The 18,967-nt window shown below is 34.3% G+C and overlaps 1 protein-coding gene across 1 annotated transcript; it reads right to left on the bottom strand.

Annotated features, from left to right (window-relative positions):
• Positions 1 to 1,043: 1,043 nt before the first annotated feature.
• On the bottom strand, positions 1,044 to 5,577 carry LOC128221153 (uncharacterized). The gene is made up of 4 exons (XM_052929611.1): positions 5,418 to 5,577; positions 4,470 to 4,615; positions 3,392 to 3,518; positions 1,044 to 1,963 (listed from the first exon to the last, which is right to left on the bottom strand). The coding sequence occupies exons 1-4, from the start codon at positions 5,561 to 5,563 to the stop codon at positions 1,738 to 1,740; spliced, it is 645 nt and encodes a 214-aa protein (XP_052785571.1). The 5' UTR covers positions 5,564 to 5,577; the 3' UTR covers positions 1,044 to 1,737.
• Between the last annotated feature and the right edge of the window lie 13,390 nt (positions 5,578 to 18,967).

Genomic DNA, 18,967 nt, shown 5'->3' with positions numbered 1-18,967 from the left:
ACATATATTCAAACTTGACACACACCGTCGCAAGAAAACATATGTTTAAACTTGACACACACCGTCGCAAGAAAACATATGTTTAAACTTGACACACACCGTCGCAAGAAAACATATGTTTAAACTTGACACACACCGTCGCAAGAAAACATATGTTCAAACTTGACACACACCGTCGCAAGAAAACATATGTTTAAACTTGACACATACCGTCGCAAGTAAACATATAAACAAACTTGACACACACCGTCGCAAGAAAACATATGTTCAAACTTGACACACACCGTCGCAAGAAAACATACTATATAAAAACTTGACACATACCGTCGCAAGTAAACATATGTTCAAACTTGACACACACCGTCGCAAGAAAACATATATTCAAACTTGACACACACCGTCGCAAGAAAACAAATATTCAAACTTGACACACACCGTCGCAAGAAAACAAATATTCAAACTTGACACACACCGTCGCAAGATAACATATATGCAAACTTGACACACACCGTCGCAAGATAACATATATGCAAACTTGACAGACTTGACACACACCGTCGCAAGATAACATATATTCAAACTTGACACACACCGTCGCAAGATAACATATATTCAAACTTGACACACACCGTCGCAAGATAACATATATTCAAACTTGACACACATCGTCGCAAGATAACATATATTCAAACTTGACACACACCGTCGCAAGAAAACATATATTCAAACTTGACACACACCGTCGCAAGAAAACATATATTCAAACTTGACACACACCGTCGCAAGAAAACATATATTCAAACATATATTTACGGCCCGTACATATTTAACCCCCGTCACATTAAACACATTGCTAAGTATTTATGCAACATTAGCAACAGAACATACACGCAATGAGTACACTTTTGTTTCGAAAACTTAAGTCATATAAGCTTTGCAAAGAGTCAAGAGTTATAACATGAAATTATGACTAGTAGACTGCAGTTTTTTGTGATACTTTACCACATTTTAAGAAGAAACATACAAGGTTTATTTTGCATTTTATTACATTAGCAAACGTAGAAACACATACTTACTCAATATACGAATATCAAGATAACATTATACACATTTTATTTTAATGAAAACAGGTCAGCACATGCTTTACTATGACGGTGTGTATTGATTTGGACTGGTACAGGAGTATTAACGAATAGAGGGTTAACACCTAGGGCGTTTTTGTTGATACCAAACCAGTTTCAGTTTTGGTTTCAATAGTTTCAGCAGTTACAAAACCGGTTATGATAGTTTTGCTTAAAATAACAAATGCAAGGTTCATGTGTACATTATCAACAACATGGCGGAGCTACTGTAGCTACTGAGCTACACAATTACTAATGTAACCCTTTTCATTTAGCTCATTTGCCCATAGTAAGCCATTGTTATAAAAAAAGATTGAGTTTCAACAAACGAGGTTAATCATTTTCCGCCATGTTCTTTTCGAAGTAAACTAGTTTTCGGATGGAACAATCCGATGAAACTGCCTCCGGTAGGGGTTTCGATAGTTTCAAAAACCGGTTTTCGGTTTTTGTTAAATAAACGATTGAAACTGGTTTTGGTTTTATTTGAAACTGTTACAACAAATACACACACAGTTCGTGAAACCGATATAAAACCGAAACCAGTTTATTACGAAAAAAACGCCTTTGTTCATTGATTGAATGATGAAGGCAAATCAAACAAAATCAACACAAATACTCAATCCTGAAAAGATGTTGTCAAGATAATAAGACAAACTGATAAAGACATTAACCACAGTGAGTTCGTAACACTCGTTCCACTGCTGGCTGTGACACACGATGCGCATGCGTAAGTGTTCAAAACGGTGTCATAGAACGATGACCACACTGCTAAATGGTCCGAGTCAGTGCAGTAGGTTGGTAGAATGGTGGTATAGGCTGTATACTTCATTGTGGTTGCAAGACTGAAATTAAAATGAGTTACAATTCAGCGGTGGGAGCCCGCGGTTGGTTACAACACAATAACAAATCAACAACTAATGCGGTGGGAGCCCGCGGTTGGTTACAAAACAATAACAAATCAACAACTAATGCGGTGGGAGCCCGCGGTTGGTTACAAATCAACAACAAATGCGGTGGGAGCCCGCGGTTGGTTACAAATCAACAACTAATGCGGTGGGAGCCCGCGGTTGGTTACAAAACAACAACTAATGCGGTGGGAGCCCGCGGTTGGGTACAAAACAACAACTAATGCGGTGGGAGCCCGCGGTTGGTTACAAAACAAGAACAAATGCGGTGGGAGTCCGCGGTTGGTTACAAAACAATAACAAATGCGGTGGGAGCCCGCGGTTGGTTACAAAACAATAACTAATGCGGTGGGAGCCCGCGGTTGGTTACAAAACAAGAACAAATGCGGTGGGAGTCCGCGGTTGGTTACAAAACAATAACAAATGCGGTGGGAGCCCGCGGTTGGTTACAAAACAATAACTAATGCGGTGGGAGCCCGCGGTTGGTTGAATATTCGTATGCCAAGGGGCTTAACTCAAACAATATTATTTTAATGTATATCTTTGTTTTCAATTGAATACACTACTTCCAGTCAACGATATTGTTTATATACTGTTGTTAAAGGAAAAACGTTTTCTTTTCTGCCCGCATAGATTGCAAAATTATAAATAAAGTCCGATTTGATTTGAAATAAGAGAAATGCAATAACTTTTTTTACTCTCATGTGGTGTACTTTATGTTGATGAGTTTAGATATTGGTAATCAGCCAGCAATAGTATTTCCAGTGATAAAAAAATTGAACTATGTCCTCTCTGTTAAGTGTGCTATGAGATTATAAGCTTATTTGAGGATCGGATTTGTTAATTCTTCGTTAATTGGCATAGGCAACTGCCATTTCCTATTTTAACCTAAATCATGATAAGCCTTTTTTTGTTTTGATATCATGTTTTGAAAATAATTTAATTGGCTAAAGAGATACTTAACTTTGGCCAGTTATCTTATTCATCTGATTTTTTAATGATATTGTTATATGAGAACCAATTGTCATGGTATTTTTATTAACTTCAGTTTAAGCCCAAACGACATTGATCATTGAACACCTGATTGTGTAGTTTCTAATTATTACATTGACCAGATGCACATGTAATTACTGAGCATTTTAGACGACACAGCTTTATAAATGAAAAAAAAGTAACAAATTGTAATATCGTTAATTTCTGAGTATTTAACTACTATTCATGTCTTAAAACGTTCACACTTTTAGCACCAGCAGTTAATAGTCAGTGATAGGCAACGACAACGTAATGTTTCTCGCCCAGGTCATATTTATCTAAAGACCAACATTTGTGGTTCATTTACGAGCTTTTTAAGGGTCGCCAACATACCCACAAATTTCTATAAAGGACGCCGCAGTCGGTAATGCCACTACTCCCAAGCCGAACGCTGTCTCAGCTGTAGTGAACGTTGCCTGATGTGCTGACGTCACTACTGACATGCAAGCTTGTGCTGCATCTATAAATAGAAGGATTTGTTAAACTAATCGTATCAAAGGCTAGTAAACAAGAAACAAACAAAAGCCCATGATTTGTTCATACATTTAAAGGCCTAGATTAATCCTTCTATAAGTGACCCCCCCCCCCCCAAAAAAAAAAAAAATAAAAAAATAAAAAAAATAAAAAAAAAGCAAACAAAACAACAAAACAACCGTGTATCTGAATATCCTGCTGTGCAGTTTTGAAGGTTTTATTATAGAAATAGACCCTAAATGGCCCTGCGCCAATAAACAAATACACTGGAAATTGGCCCCTACTGTAACATCAGTGCAATAACCAGGAGATGCACAGCTGGGGATTGTCATGTCAAACATTCCTTAAACTAGGCCTGTAAGGCACTTAAAATCGTTTATGTTTACTAACACACCGTAACGCGGTCATGGAGGCGGCTTTAAGCAATGATTATATAGTGTCTGTCTTACTTAAATGTGTAAACTATTTATATTAAGGGCTTTGGTATTTTATCAAGATATTAAAGAAGAATTTTGAGTAAACATGATCAAGCTTTACAGAAACCTTATATAGAAACAAGAACCTTATGTCAAACATAAATAAGAAGCAAGTTTTACATTCGCCTATGCCTTTGTATAAAAAAGTGTTTGACGTTAAAATTGTCTAGCAAGTAAGGAGTTATGAAGTCAATGTTGATTTTAACTTGCGATCCGATTGGACTAGCGCGACGTCATTCAATCAAGTAAGTAAGTAAGCAAGCATGTACGTAAGTAAGTAAGCAAGCATGCATGCATACAAGTTAGTAAGTAAGTAAGTAGCATGATCATACACATGGATTTTAGCCTCACAAAAAAATAGCATCCGGATCAATGGACCTACAACTTCAAGTCATCAAATTTGAACGACTACACAATGGCTCTTTGGGTGAAATAAATGTTACCTACTGACTTTTACTTACCAACAAGAGTGCTTCCACATAAGTTGGTATATGCGTTGAGCAAATTATCTCCCGATTCGCTGAACATCTTCACACTCTTGGCATCTTGTTTACAGTTTGCGAAGATTGTGTTCACACAAGTCTGCAGAGTGGTCTGAGCGGAACTCCTGGAGTACAGATTAGCTAGTTTTATATGCAACTCAGTAATAATTAGATGACCTGAAGTAAATTCTTAACGATTAAGAATGAGCGGAATGAGCGTAAGGAACGAGTCCTTCCTTGTCATTAAGATATTACTTTTTGTCATTTAACAGTCTTAGAATACAACCTCATTGGCTGATACATTGTCAACGCAAACCCTGACGCATGACGCATGGCGCGTGTATCGGATAAGTGGCAAAAGGCGAAACTTCAAACACCCGCTAATGTTGAAATTCTTAAAGATTAAGCGTAGAACCTAATCATTGCCTATCTACAGTCTCATTGGCTTTAAATGTAGGTTCTTTTCTATATTTTTTTTAAATATGCACCTTATCACGAAAAGTTAACCACTGAATAGGATTTTTTTACACTTAGTCTAACAGGTACCGAATAACCGAGGCTTTTGCAAATTGGTACAGCAATCATTGATAAACATAATGTTGTGTTTGTAGTAGTAAAACAAGAATCAAGAATTATCATTATAATTTGTCTTTAAGAAAAACACCCGCCACGAAAATTTATGTTTTTTTCTTGAATGTTGTATACAGTCAAATAATTAAAAAAGTATGTAGCGTAAACATTACATAATTTACAACAATTGGTAATACAAATATGATAATTTACACTAATTCACTATCGTTGGCACATTTTTGCGCGAGAGTGTGGTCTTGTGTTGCAGGGGAAACAGGAGTGCCCGGAGAAAACGCACTTGTTTTTAACATTAGGTAATCTTTGTTGCAAATACTTAAATTTGAGTTAATATCTTACGTGCAAAAGTCACTCTGTTGTCCTAAAGTCCCGTAAGGAAAGAACCATTTGGTATCTGTAGAACCGGAAGCAGCTGCTACGCATGTGTTCAGGTCCGTGTTTAGTGACGTATAATCGCAGGCTGCTTTTGATTGGTCGAGGTGCATGCTGAGAACTGGTTTTATAACAAATCAAGAATAAGAAATACATAGCAAAAGAGTTGTATTGGTTTAGTTTTTGATCGTAGAATGAATTTAAACAGTATTTCGAATTTGATACGAACCGAAACAGTCTGAACAAAAATACTTCGGTTTAAATATATTAAGTTATCTAATATTAAAATCATATCTAATTCTCGTTAATTAAGTGTTTGTAGATGTATAATATGCATATTATATATACAAATATACGTCAAACCGAAAAAAATGTCAGTACGGTACGTTCCCATGTTGTATATTAAATAACTTATTTACTTAACAGTTGACTATCAATTGTATTGTAATTTACTGATTTAATTTCACTTAAGGACATTTTAAAAGCATAAGGTAATTAACATCCTTATTTTACGAGTTTTAGGCTGCGTTTCGGTTCTTGAAAGTTAAAGGAAATGAAGTGGAGCGAACAGGTAAAATGAAATGTTGGAGCTATTTAGGAATCTTAAGCTAAAGGCGCACTATATATGTTAATGAATTTGTTTTGAATTTGAATGCATTATCTGATTAAATCATTTGACTTTTATGATAATGTTAAAAAATTGTACGATTTAGGTATAAAAGTTGCCTAAATAATAATACCGATTTTTTGTCGCTTTACCCGGGGACTTTGTGGCTACGTAGCTATTATTTATATTTTTACAAAGGTTAGATGATAATGCATTGAAATTAATGAAGGTAAATGCATTAATGTTTTGTGTGCGCCTTTAAGGAAGTGGTTGTATGGTCCATGAATGCATTATTGTGCGCCTTCCATGAAATAAATATAAAAACGGGGTATACAAAACTTTTATCGGCGTTTACATAGTATCTGTGTTAAATAAGTTATTGGATATTCTCACTTTCATATCAATCATCGCACACGTTTGATATGTGGGTAACATGGTTGACAAATTGTTCGTAATTTCGAAAAAAGGAAAATAAAAAAATAAAAATCATTCAGAACGCATTATAATGTAATTATATTACTATTTTTATTTAATATGTGTGTCAGTGTTATTTAATTTGTGTTATGTGACGATTATCTCTTTATGCTTAAGTCAAAACTAAATTATCTGATTTGTTCTGTATTAAAGCATGGATGATTGTTACCCAATATGACATCGCCACGTTCAATCCGATTTCACGTGGAATATGTATCCTGAATATACATTTAGTATTGTATTATTTATTTACACTGTCTATTTGCATATTTTCTTTAAGTTTGTGAACTATAGATAACAAACTGTATTCTATACACATTTGCTTTTTTCTAAACCTAATTAATCAAGTCAGTAAGTAAAATGTTAAATCGGCTCATTTTATGATTATATTGTATAAAAATGATACTTACAAGTTATAATAAATATCTTAAATTTATTTAAATCCAGCATGTTTGAAGTTCCAAAAACCTGAGGTTTAAATACCAATATTTGTGACAGTATACTTCTCTTTGTTTATGCGTCTACTTTTGTTTCAACGTTTTCTTCATGGATTTGTGGCTTTTATTGTTGAAGGGATATCATATTTCTTTCTTTTGTATGAAGTGTAAGGGGAAACTAATTGAACGTATCTGATCTGTACACTGGTCGAACCTTATAACACGCCCTCTAAACGCCAGCTCCACCACTTTACGGTGGTGCAAAGAAAAAGAGCTGTCGACACTTCCGTGGTGGAGCTATGCCTTATGTTTCCATGAACAAATGTGAGTATGATTTATATTTTATTTGATAATTTCATAAAACGGACTTATTTCGAAAATCGGACAATGTGGTACCGTGTAAGAACACTTCTACTGCAGGCTGGTTACTATTTCGTTTCAATTTTGCGCAAAGTGTGGTGCCAGGAGATTTTCTTCCGAATCGAAATTGTGCATATTTTGAGATCTGATTTGATTTCTTTGCACCACCGTAAAGTGGTGACGCTAGCGTTTAGAGGCCGTGTATAAGCTATGCGTTTGTTCCAATCCATTGCAATATTAATGACAACTAGTGTGTGTTCATACTCTGTGAAGTTTGTATTTATAATTTTGTTGAATAACCTTATGTCTCATTATCAAAATAATAAAAAAAAAACATAAGAAAAATTATTTTACATAATTCAGTAAAAATTGCAATTGTGTGTTTTATTCTATTTCAATATACTTATTTGAAGATGCATAATCACAAAATGCAGGTTTTGGCATATTTTTTTTTATTTTCTCCCAATCAGATGGTTTTGGACCGATGCTTTAAATTTAGCAATGTAAAATAACTCAATTGTTATGAAAATTGGGAAATTTCATTTTTTCGTAAAGCGTCAGAAACGCTTTAACTACACACTCTTGCGCACAGTGGTCAGAAATTGGCTCAGTGTGAGCATTATTTGATAAGCTTATAGAGAGCTGAATTTTCTACGTTCTGTACCCTGTGCGTAGGAGTGTATAACACATTAAATTTTGAACGAAAATATTACAAAGTGTTGTCTAATCTTTTGTCAGCAGTATTCAGGGCTGGTATTCTATACTGGTCTTAACTGGATCTAAGAACGATGTAGCTAATCAGATTGCTTGCTATTAATAACTGACCAATAGAGTGAATGAAGTCAATGATGTATGACCATAAGATTGACTAAAGTTACATATTGAATACCACCCCAGACATTTACGAAAAATTGGCTCATTAAAAAGCCAAAAAATAAAATAAAATGAAAGAGTTTGAAACTATAAGTCTTAGAGATTTTAGACTTTAACCTATTACCCGAAGGTTGATAAAACCTAATGTTGGATACTTTTTTAGTTTACTGAAGGTTTTAAATCGTGTAGTAAATCAAACATCACACACTATTTTGCATCTAAAGAACCCTTTAAACAAAGATAAAAAATATATAATTATTTCTTCACCATTTTAGTTGAAACATAGCGAAGTCTATGCCGTGTACGATGCCCCACCTTCGGCCTTTTACCAGAGTTTGATTGAGAGTTTAGTTTCTTAAAACTCTTCGACAAACTTGTTCACAATACGGCTGTCTGACGGAGCACTGTCAAAACGTTATTTTGGAAACAGGTTTGTCGAAGTGTTTGATAAAACTAATCACCTATCAAACTTCGGTTATAAAACGAAGGCGGGGCTTTTAAAGCGGCATAGGCTGCCCTTTGTTTTATTTAAAATGGTGAAGTTAAGGAAAAGTTATTTTTGTTTTAAGTCTTCATTTAAAACAAAATGTTGCCTTCCGTCGTAGCATATATGACGTAATTTATCACGTGGTATACACACACTGAAGAAAGAAAAAGAAGAACATGCAATTTATGCAATGTTAACCACGATGTGATAGGTGATCAATTTCACTTTATCTTCCGATGTAAGTTTTTCAATTCAGATAGAAAAAAAACATATATTAACGTTTCTTATTAATATTTTAAAATTTTATCAACTTATAAATAGTACAAATAAATTAACTTTGTTAATATTATCTTTATTCTGTTAAACAAATAATGTCTTTGTTTAGATAATATTTTTTGCCGGTGTTCCTTGTTCACATTATATAATTGTATAATTATAGTGATATGTCTTATTCTCCATTTTTGTATTAAAAAAAATCCTGTATATTCCACCTAAACCATTATCATTATCATTTTGTTAAACATATTTTAATATTCATATTGTTTATTGCATTAATATGTCTGATGCTCAAAATGAGCCTCGACTAATAACACTTTCAATCTTTCAAATAAATACGTATTTACTTACCTTTAGTATTGTGCATGTATACATTGTATTTACATTTCTGAAGTCTGAACCAACAGCAGAACCCATGAAATTATTTTCCCATTTAGGGATCACTAGTCAAATTAGTTTCGATCTTTCACCAAAATCAACACATATCTTTCTAGCACACGGGACAGGCATTTCCTGTTAATTCAACTGACTGTGCTGGAAAACTCTTTCTCCCACCTCAGATAAGTAGATCCAATAATTTAACCATGCTAGATATTCTTATCTTGCCCACGGGCGAAGATAAAATGCCCGGATGGAACTCCTTTTTCATGGTCAACACATGGTTACCTCCCTTGTTGAAGAATGTCGTCTGTAGTATCAAGGAAATCTTGTCTTACGGTAATATTTAGAACGCTTATTACTTATTTCTCGCTTCAAATGTCGCCATAAAACATTTTTTCACCCAGCATTAAAGAATTCATAATTCATTCTCCTTAGAACTATTTCAAAAGACCGATTTGACTATTAACATTAACTGGATCACTGCGCGCATATTCATTACAACCACGTGCTTTCGCATATCCATACTCAATTATTTTCACTAAACACAAACGAGTTTAAGCAAAAAATACAATTTTACTTAATTTTGTTTAACTGAGGTGGGAGAAAAAGCATCTACCATAGCCGCTTGTGTAAGATAGGTTCATCCCAACCCTCGGGCAGGGTGTTTTGCGGAAACTCTGTAAACCTCGTTTCCGCAAAACACCCTAAGCTCGGGTCGGAATAAACCTATCTTACACTCTCGGCCATGGAAGATACTTATAATCTGCACCCATATGCTAGATGACTTAAAATAAAAGGACGTGTCAACTTTATGACCCTTTTAATTTCTGTATTTTTATCTGCCTTAATCTAGCTATGCGTCCAATAGATTAGTAATTGCTAAACTAGCGTATCTTGAAATTGATAGAGACCGGGCACACAACGTAGCCGGTAACTCGTCAAGCCTCGTTACCTGACAAAGCAGGTGTTCGAAGTTTTCTACTCGGACAGAAAATTATAACATATATTATTATTCATGTGACTTCACAGTGAAAGGAATATCTTAAATGATAAACTATATTCACATGTTTTTCGTGATAATAGTAACCAACAAACCGTGTAATTAATTTGGTCCTCTGTGCGAGGGTATAATTACAATTCTTAATTGTGGTGATGCAACTGTTGTGAAGGGAATCAAACGATAAATAACTACCGTGTGCATTAGTAAAATGTATTTTAAAGGCCTATTTTAAGACTTCTAATTGTACCCCCCCCCCTGAAAAAAACTGTACATTACGTGACCTCTATTTATTGGTCTTAATCTACTTATCAGATCTCCGGTCTGAAAATACTGCTGTGCAGTTTTGGAAGTTTTATTATAGTAATGGACCCTGAGCCAATAAACGAATACACAGGAAATTGGCCCCTACCGTGACACTAGTGCAATTATCAGGAGATGCACAGCAGGGGATTATCATGCCAAACATTCCTTAAATTAGGCCTTTAAGTTATCCGCACGATAGTTATAGCACGGTCAAAACCACTTGTTGGCCAATTTGTTATGGGAGTTACTGTATTATAAATATGCAACAAAAGAAAGTCCATATTGCAGGCAAACTGTTTGTTTTTTATATTTTTATTCGCGTGTGCATATACACAAGTAATTATCAAATACCGAAATGTTATCTATTTATATAGAAAATGATGCTTCGACCATGTTAAAAACCGTTATGACATACATGTATAGAAATTTATCCAAGCATCAATTCTGCAAATACATTGTTCCATACCTTAATAATACAATTGCTTTTTGAACTCAAACTCCAGGTTTATCTTATACATGTACGAGATAGGAATGTATATATGTCCTCGTCCGTGACATCAGTAATTTGATAAGGACCACAGTTTCTAACATTCGTAATCAAATTGACCTTAAAGTTAAGATTCCATTCAGGGAAACATACATTAAAAACAATTGTAAGTTTTTAGTTGTGTATGATTATCGTCAAATTTACGATTCAAGTTTGTGTGTAAATATAGATTATAACAAACATGTATTACCATGATTGTTGTGTCATGTATGTTTATGACTTTGCAACTAAATGATTGTGTAAGAATTCCTATCCAATGTTGTACCATTTCGCATATTTAAGTTTACATTGTCTCTTTAATTCATGTTTTTATTGAACTATGTGCATTTAAGCTTGTATTTATTGATCTAATTTTAGATTGATTGCCAGTGAAGTGTATTATTGCAAACATAATTAAGATTCCTAAGGGTTGAGTCATTTAGTTTAAACTGCTAAATTAGATTACTACGCGATCTACTTTCAGCGGACTTAAAAGTACATTTGTACCTATCCAATGTTGAATCATTGCGTGCAGTTAAATTTACCTTTTTTAATTCATTTACTTATTGAACTAAGTGCATTGATCTGTTTTGTTATTTTCAACATTCCGTGTTTAGGTATGTACACACCATATTTAATGTGTATATGTGCATTTCTTGTTTATTTGTGTTGTATGCTTTCGTGTCTAATCAACATTATGTTTGAGTGTGTGCGCTTTACAAATGTAAATTAATAGTCCTTTGTACGTTTTGTTACATATTTAGATGACATACATTTGCATTCAGTCGAATGCTACTCTGTGCATGTCAATTGTAAATTGATTAAAATTTATTTGCAAAACTTCAAAAACCAGCTCAGTAGTCAAACGTTTAAACACAAATCCTGTTAATGGCACAGGGTAAACGTCAACAACATACTAGTAGAACACAAATAATCATAAACAAGATACATATAACTACAGCACAAAACTCCACAAACTCTATTGTGCATATACACTTTATAAACAAAAACTAGGTATGTTTATCAAGGATTGTTAGGTACCGCCTTGGAATAGTCAGTAAAATGTAAATTTAATGTAAAGTTTGTTACCGTTTATCCGTTACAATACATAGTTATTATGGGAAAACATGGTATAATTCCTTGTTTGTATCGTAGGCCAATGCCGCCCAATGATAGTAGTATGTATTGAGTTTTAATCGACGTACTTACCATCGTGACATTTTTTGTTCGTTTTTTTTTAAATTTTAGTAATAATTGCTACGTTCAGGAATATGCGTGATCATTTCTAATGTATGACGGTTTAAAATTGCGACGTTCAGTAAGTTGATAATTTTTGCTGTATGTCGATTTATCATTTCAACATTCAATACTGTTTTATTTTATTCTTATGTATGTGTCATCCATAATATAGAATTGGATTTCGTGTTAATTTTAGATCATGTTGGAGTATGCTATCGTTGTTGTAATCGTTACCATTGGTAAGTTTTATAGTTCATCATCATCATCATCATCATCATCATCATCATCATCTTCATCTTCATCATCATCATCATCATCATCATCATCATCATCATGATCATGATGATGATGATCATCATCATCATCATTAATCATCATCATGAACTCATGCTCCCGAAATACAATTACAACAATTAAGAAATTTGTTTAAATATTCCTTAAAGAATTAATTAATGTCGAAAACAATGGTTCTTAAAAAAGAATATCGTGTTTAATTTGAACGAAATAAGCATAAAACACGGTATTTCTACCTTATGAGACTAATGTAGAGTTCGGTAAATCTTTAAGCATTCTCCAATCATATAAAATTTTGCGCTTTCTTCTATCAAACACACTTTTGCAATATTGAAATAAGTAATTAATATTTTCCATAAATACATTTTTTCAGTAAGTAGTTAAAGGTTTATAATCAAAATAGATAGTTGTTATACATGTATACGTAAAATTGATTTTGAATAAGAGTGTCACTTTAAACGTGGATCGTATATGTAAAAGGGGGAGGACATAATTTCGTTTCATGCAAACATTAAGTGAGACTTATGATTCATGGCAAACACAATGGCGGATTTAGAATGAATAGTACAGATTCAGGTACCATCTTTTGCCTGGTAAGTGGACTTTTTCTTTAAATTTTAAAAAATGTATACGTCCAGTGTAACATTTTTTTTGATCGACATCTTATCTTGGTATCATAACTTTAAAGATAAACATATTTGACAGAGTGTGGCTTAGGGACAATGTTTACAAATAAACGTGTTGATTTTATCCACAATATTTCGTTTTTATTTGGCAAATATGGCATATCTGTGCATGTTCTTGCATGTATATATTCTAATTTTCCAAATGTCCAAATGTCATGGTTATTACTCGACTGTACACGTTTCCCAGGCCGATTTATTGTTCCTTAGCCCCCCCCCCCCCCCCCCCTATTTGTTTTTTGCAAGCACATTACCCACATGTTGGTAAAATGCAAAGAAAATTCTGCACAACTGGTTAGCCTTGAGAGGATACGTTTAAAATTATCGCTAATGATCACGAGTCTTTCAGTTTGGTATGGATGGGGTTTCTAAATCCGCCATTTTGTTTGCCATGAAACATTTCATTCTGACATAATATTTGCATGATACGAAATTACGTCCTCCCATTTTTATGTATTACAGTTCCTACAGTAAACAGCCTGTATTGTCTGAACTGCACCGACGTTACTAGAGCTAGGGATTGTGAATACGTGCAGGAATGTATGCCACATGAAGTAAGTCTTTTGTTTATTTGAGTCTATCAAGGTCTGCCCGCCCCCATTGGCTGCATTATGGCTTGACCCCGCCGTGACGCCATCACGAATTAAATTGTGTTTTAATGCCATAAGCTTTTCCAAGCACTACCCTTTAAATGCCAAGCGCCAGGCAAAGGATCTACTTGTACCAGTTTTAAACGTCTTTCGGTATGACGCGGCCCGGGATCGAACCCACGATCTCCGCTTCGTAGGCGGACGCCTCAACCACTAGGCTACGGAGACGTTTGTGAAGTAAGTTTAAAAATGGACAACGCTTTGATGTAAGACATTGATATAGTGTATTTTGACATTCTTCGCCACAAAACGCTTTGCAAGTCGCATTCGTTGCTCTATCAAAATTGCTCAAGTAGGGTTTATGGACGGATTATGGTTACTGGGGTTGCGAAGCGGTACTTTTTTATAGCGGTCTATTGGCCGGTTGCTCTGGTCGTACAATGAGGGTTTATAGACATATTATGATTACTCGGGTTGCTAAACGGTACTATCTAATAGTGGCCTTATGACTTTGCAATCGAACAAGATAATCCGCTTTGGACTGCAGCGAATATAGATTTATAGAACTTTTTTGCGTTCAAACACTAACACACACAACTATTTTCTTGACAGTTAATAAATAATTTTTCCATGATCTACAGCGCGAACAAATGAAACGTAGCATTATAGCGCGCATATTTCCAACTGTAATGATTTATGACGTAACTTCACTCATTACACTTGTTATATATTAAGAATATATTTCTATAATTTCGTCATTCCAATACAACACGTATATGAAATTCGTTACGGACAACGTCAGATGAACCCGTTTCATATTTGTATTAAATGGCAACTCACTTCGGTGTTGGCACACATTTGTGGGCAATTGACAGTCAAATATTTACCCTATATACAGGGCAAACAAAGCCATATTGGGTGAGCGCTCTTACTCACCCAGTAACAAATACTATTGAAAGGTGAATCATCCAACAGTATGCCGTTTGAATAAAAAACAAATGATGTCGTTTATTTTATATAAAACTTTAAAATTAAACATTTATTTGCTATGGCTTCGTTTTTAAACAATTATATCCTATGACGACATACAGCGTGACAATATCATAGCTCATTAGGCACACAACTGAGAAAGAAAATAGAATCAACATTATCTAACTCAAATAAAAAACAGTGTTTTGTTTTACAACAAAACAAATTACACATCTGTTGAGAGTTTTAACATTATTTCAATGAATATAATTCTGGTTTATTATTACCATTTTGAAGTTTATGTACTTGCATTAATTGCAACTTCAAATAGGTACATTTATATTCTATGGAAAATATATATATGATAAAGTTTATGGGAATGATACTATTTAAACTAATTGATATAATGAAATCAGGATTTTAAGGTATGCCATTCTTTTTCCATAAAGACTAAAGCATAATGTGTCCATTACTAGCTGTTTCTTTGATCGTTAGTTTTTCGGTTATTAAGCAATAGATACAGTATGAGTTTTTCTTCAAAAGTGTCCTCTTACAGACGTAAGAAGCCTTTTCGCTAGGACAAACAACACTTTTGGTGTTCTTACTAGCGAAATGGTTTCTTACGACACAGTTGTGACAGCTACATAGTTTACCTTTGTTACAGGTATGCGTTTCAACTCAATACGTGACATCAAATGGAAACCTGAGGCGAACAATGGGATGTAGAGACTCTAAAGTAAGTACTTAGTTAAACTTATTGTATGGGCACTTATTGTATGTTCGTGTGGCCTCTGGCTTGGGTTTTACGTCATCCCGGTGGAGAATGCCACAGATAAAACCACTAAGGAATTGATGCGAGTATCCGCTATGCAAAATGGTTACTCAGTCAAACTTCTTGTATGGGCACGTGCTCAGGTGGCCTATTGCTTAGGATTTATGTAATTCAGGTATAGAATGGCACGGATACAACAACGAAGGAATTTATGCGAGTATCCACTAGGCAACAGATACAAGTTTAAAATTGAATATCGCCAACGAACTTTGTTCATTGCTTCATTCGGAGCCCTTCGGCCATTTTTATTAAAAACACACTCCGATGTATGCCGGTACATCAGTAGAAAAGTTCGTCAATTTTTTGAATTTTATTATTAAATGTCGTGTTTAAGCTTGTATTTATTGATCTAAGTTTAATTTGATTGCCAGTAAAGTTTATTAATGCAAACATAATTTAGATTCCCAAGAGTTAAGTCATTAAGTTTAAACTGCTTAATTTAATAACCCTATTATATATCATGTTTTTATAAATATACTCATCGTATATGCGCATATAAATCTCTCCCGAGGTGCGATTTTACATCACATTGTACAATCTCCGCTACACATAAATCAAGATGCAGCAATTATCGAACTCATGTCTTTCTACTATTATATATTAATGCTATTTTCGCCAAAAATATATTGAGTCAGGCACCAAAATTTACAGATTTTAATCACAATATGTGCAAAAACAACCGGAAAACCCCGCACAATGTTACCATGCTTACGACAGCAATGCAGCACTCTGAACGAAGTGTTGCTAAACGAATATTTTAGATATTCTATATTGTCAGTTCAGGGAATAAGACACGTATCAATCCTACTTACACTGCCTACTTTATGGTTGAGTGATATTATATTTGTCTGCATTACCAGTTACATTTGGGGTCTTTTTAAAACGCTATTGTATTCAAACATGTGAAACATTGATAAAGGAACTATTTCTGATCTTGTGTTACATATTGAGTCTTAACTTCCTGATTCTCCCAGCAAGACTTTCCATCCTATTGATATTCTCACTTGTTTCTCTCTCTCTCTTTCTCTCTCTCTCTCTCTCTTCTCGTGATAAGTCTTTATATTAGAAAGAATATAACATTCTAAGCATATTCTTCAGCTATATCAATATTTTTGACACAAAACACAATTAATTCAAAAGCAACCAAAATGGATGACAAAAACGTGACGGAAGAGTGGGAAAAGCATTAAAGAATCATGACGTTGCATTTGGTTGTCGCGTAATGCTACTGTTCACTTAACTTGTTGGAAGTCTTTAAGTTATTAAACAAAAACCGTTCGAATGTCAGTTCTTTATTGTTCCACGTTCTTTCTAAGCATAATAATAAGTTCTAAATACAGCATGACATTTAAGGTAATCCCACATCCTAACTGCCGTCCATTAAGGACCCAAGGCCGCGTTCCTTGCCTTGCCTAACCCAACTTTGTTTTCACATCCCAAATCATCTCTCTTATACTAATTTGTTGTCTACATATGACAGCTTTACAACCACAGGAATACACGTTTTTGTAATGACATTTGTACCAGGTCGGCTGTCAACCATCTCCATATTCAAATGACAATCAAATATTCCCTACATTACTAAACATACAGTATGTAGACACATATCCATTTAATTTAATCTTAATTATATCTTAGATATAACGTATTACGTCACATTCTATACGTAACTCTGTTACGTGACATGGTTTATACTCTCTGCTGAATTTGGCCAAACTTCTATTTTATCTTCTCTTTCCGAGAGTGTAAGATGGCTTCATCCGAACAAGAGCGTTGCTTTTTCTTCAGAAACGAGGCTTACATGTTTATGAACCTGTTTATGAACCTATTTTACACTCGCGGCAATGATAGATGCTTTTTCTCCCACCTAAGTCAAACAGAATATAGTTAACATGGATCTTTTCGATGGCACACGTTTGTGCGAAGTGAAAAAGAGTTCCATATAGGAACTTTTTATCTTTGCCCGTGGGCACGATAAGGATTTCCAGCAGGGTCAAATATTTTGATCTACTTATCTGGGTTGGGAGACATATATTTGTATTAGTATGCTTGTTCATTATATCCAACCCATTACATTTCTTCAGTTGTAACTTGAACTATATATATTTAAATAAAATATCTAAAACTACCACCAAATGCCCTGGAAAAATGTTTCTGTTTGTTTGATGTTTGGAATACAGTTTGTTTTTGACGTTTTGCATTATACTTAATGAAATACCATATGCAACTCCTTTAGCATCAAATGCATGTTTTAGTATCGTTTCAGCAATGCGCAAGGGCCGTTGTAATAGGTAAACGGGCTGATAGTGCCATGATGCTTTGTGACGAATGCTGTGATTCACAATGGTGTCAGGCGGGCCTTTGTGGTGATGAAAGTAAGTATTAATCTATATATTAAAGGCATTTGTATATGGAGCACTTCACGCCAACAAAATTATACACACCAAAATTACATATTTCATCTCCAGTTTGTTCATCATCCTTCACTGATGATAACGTTTTGAGTGATTTTGTCTCACACACAAGTTTGAACCAAATCATGATTCAAGAGTACATGAACATATTGGTGTATATTATTTTAAGCATGGTTTGCTGTGATTGAGTATGGTTTATATACCACGTTATTTGTCATATGTCATCAGAATATCAATTGATATTTCGAACAAGTATCAGCAGGGCATGAGTGATTGCATACAAGTAGTTATTTTTTTTAAATGAACAATGTTACAAACCCAAGAACGAAATGGTTTGATATGAGAAGAAGGAGAAATTGAATGACTTTAAGCTTACAACCCATTAGTAACATAGACTATAAACATGTACATTGTATAAACCTTTCCGGTGTAACAACTTTCAAAATCAGGCATAATGTATACACAAAAGAAAGTTCCGATACATTTGCTTAAAATGCGGAAAAGGTAGTGGAGAAACGATTTTCATAGTTGTTATTGACCAAATAGCATAGTTATCATTTCCACTTGAAATAAATTCGATGAATTTTGGAATGTTTGGATTGTGCCAATGAAATCGCCTACTGTATTAAAGTCTTTATTTCAGAGTTGCCATTTCCGTTCATTTCTTGATAATGTTTTTGGCTTATGCCCTCTGCCTATTTCTATTTCTATTTCTAATCTATGTGAGGGTACTTTTACTCGTGTTAATGTTGTTCTGAATATATCGCTTTGA

This window comes from Mya arenaria, chromosome 16, assembly GCF_026914265.1.
Source record: "Mya arenaria isolate MELC-2E11 chromosome 16, ASM2691426v1".
NCBI classification, from domain to species: Eukaryota; Metazoa; Mollusca; class Bivalvia; order Myida; family Myidae; genus Mya; species Mya arenaria.
This window is presented reverse-complemented; position numbering and strand designations above follow the sequence as displayed.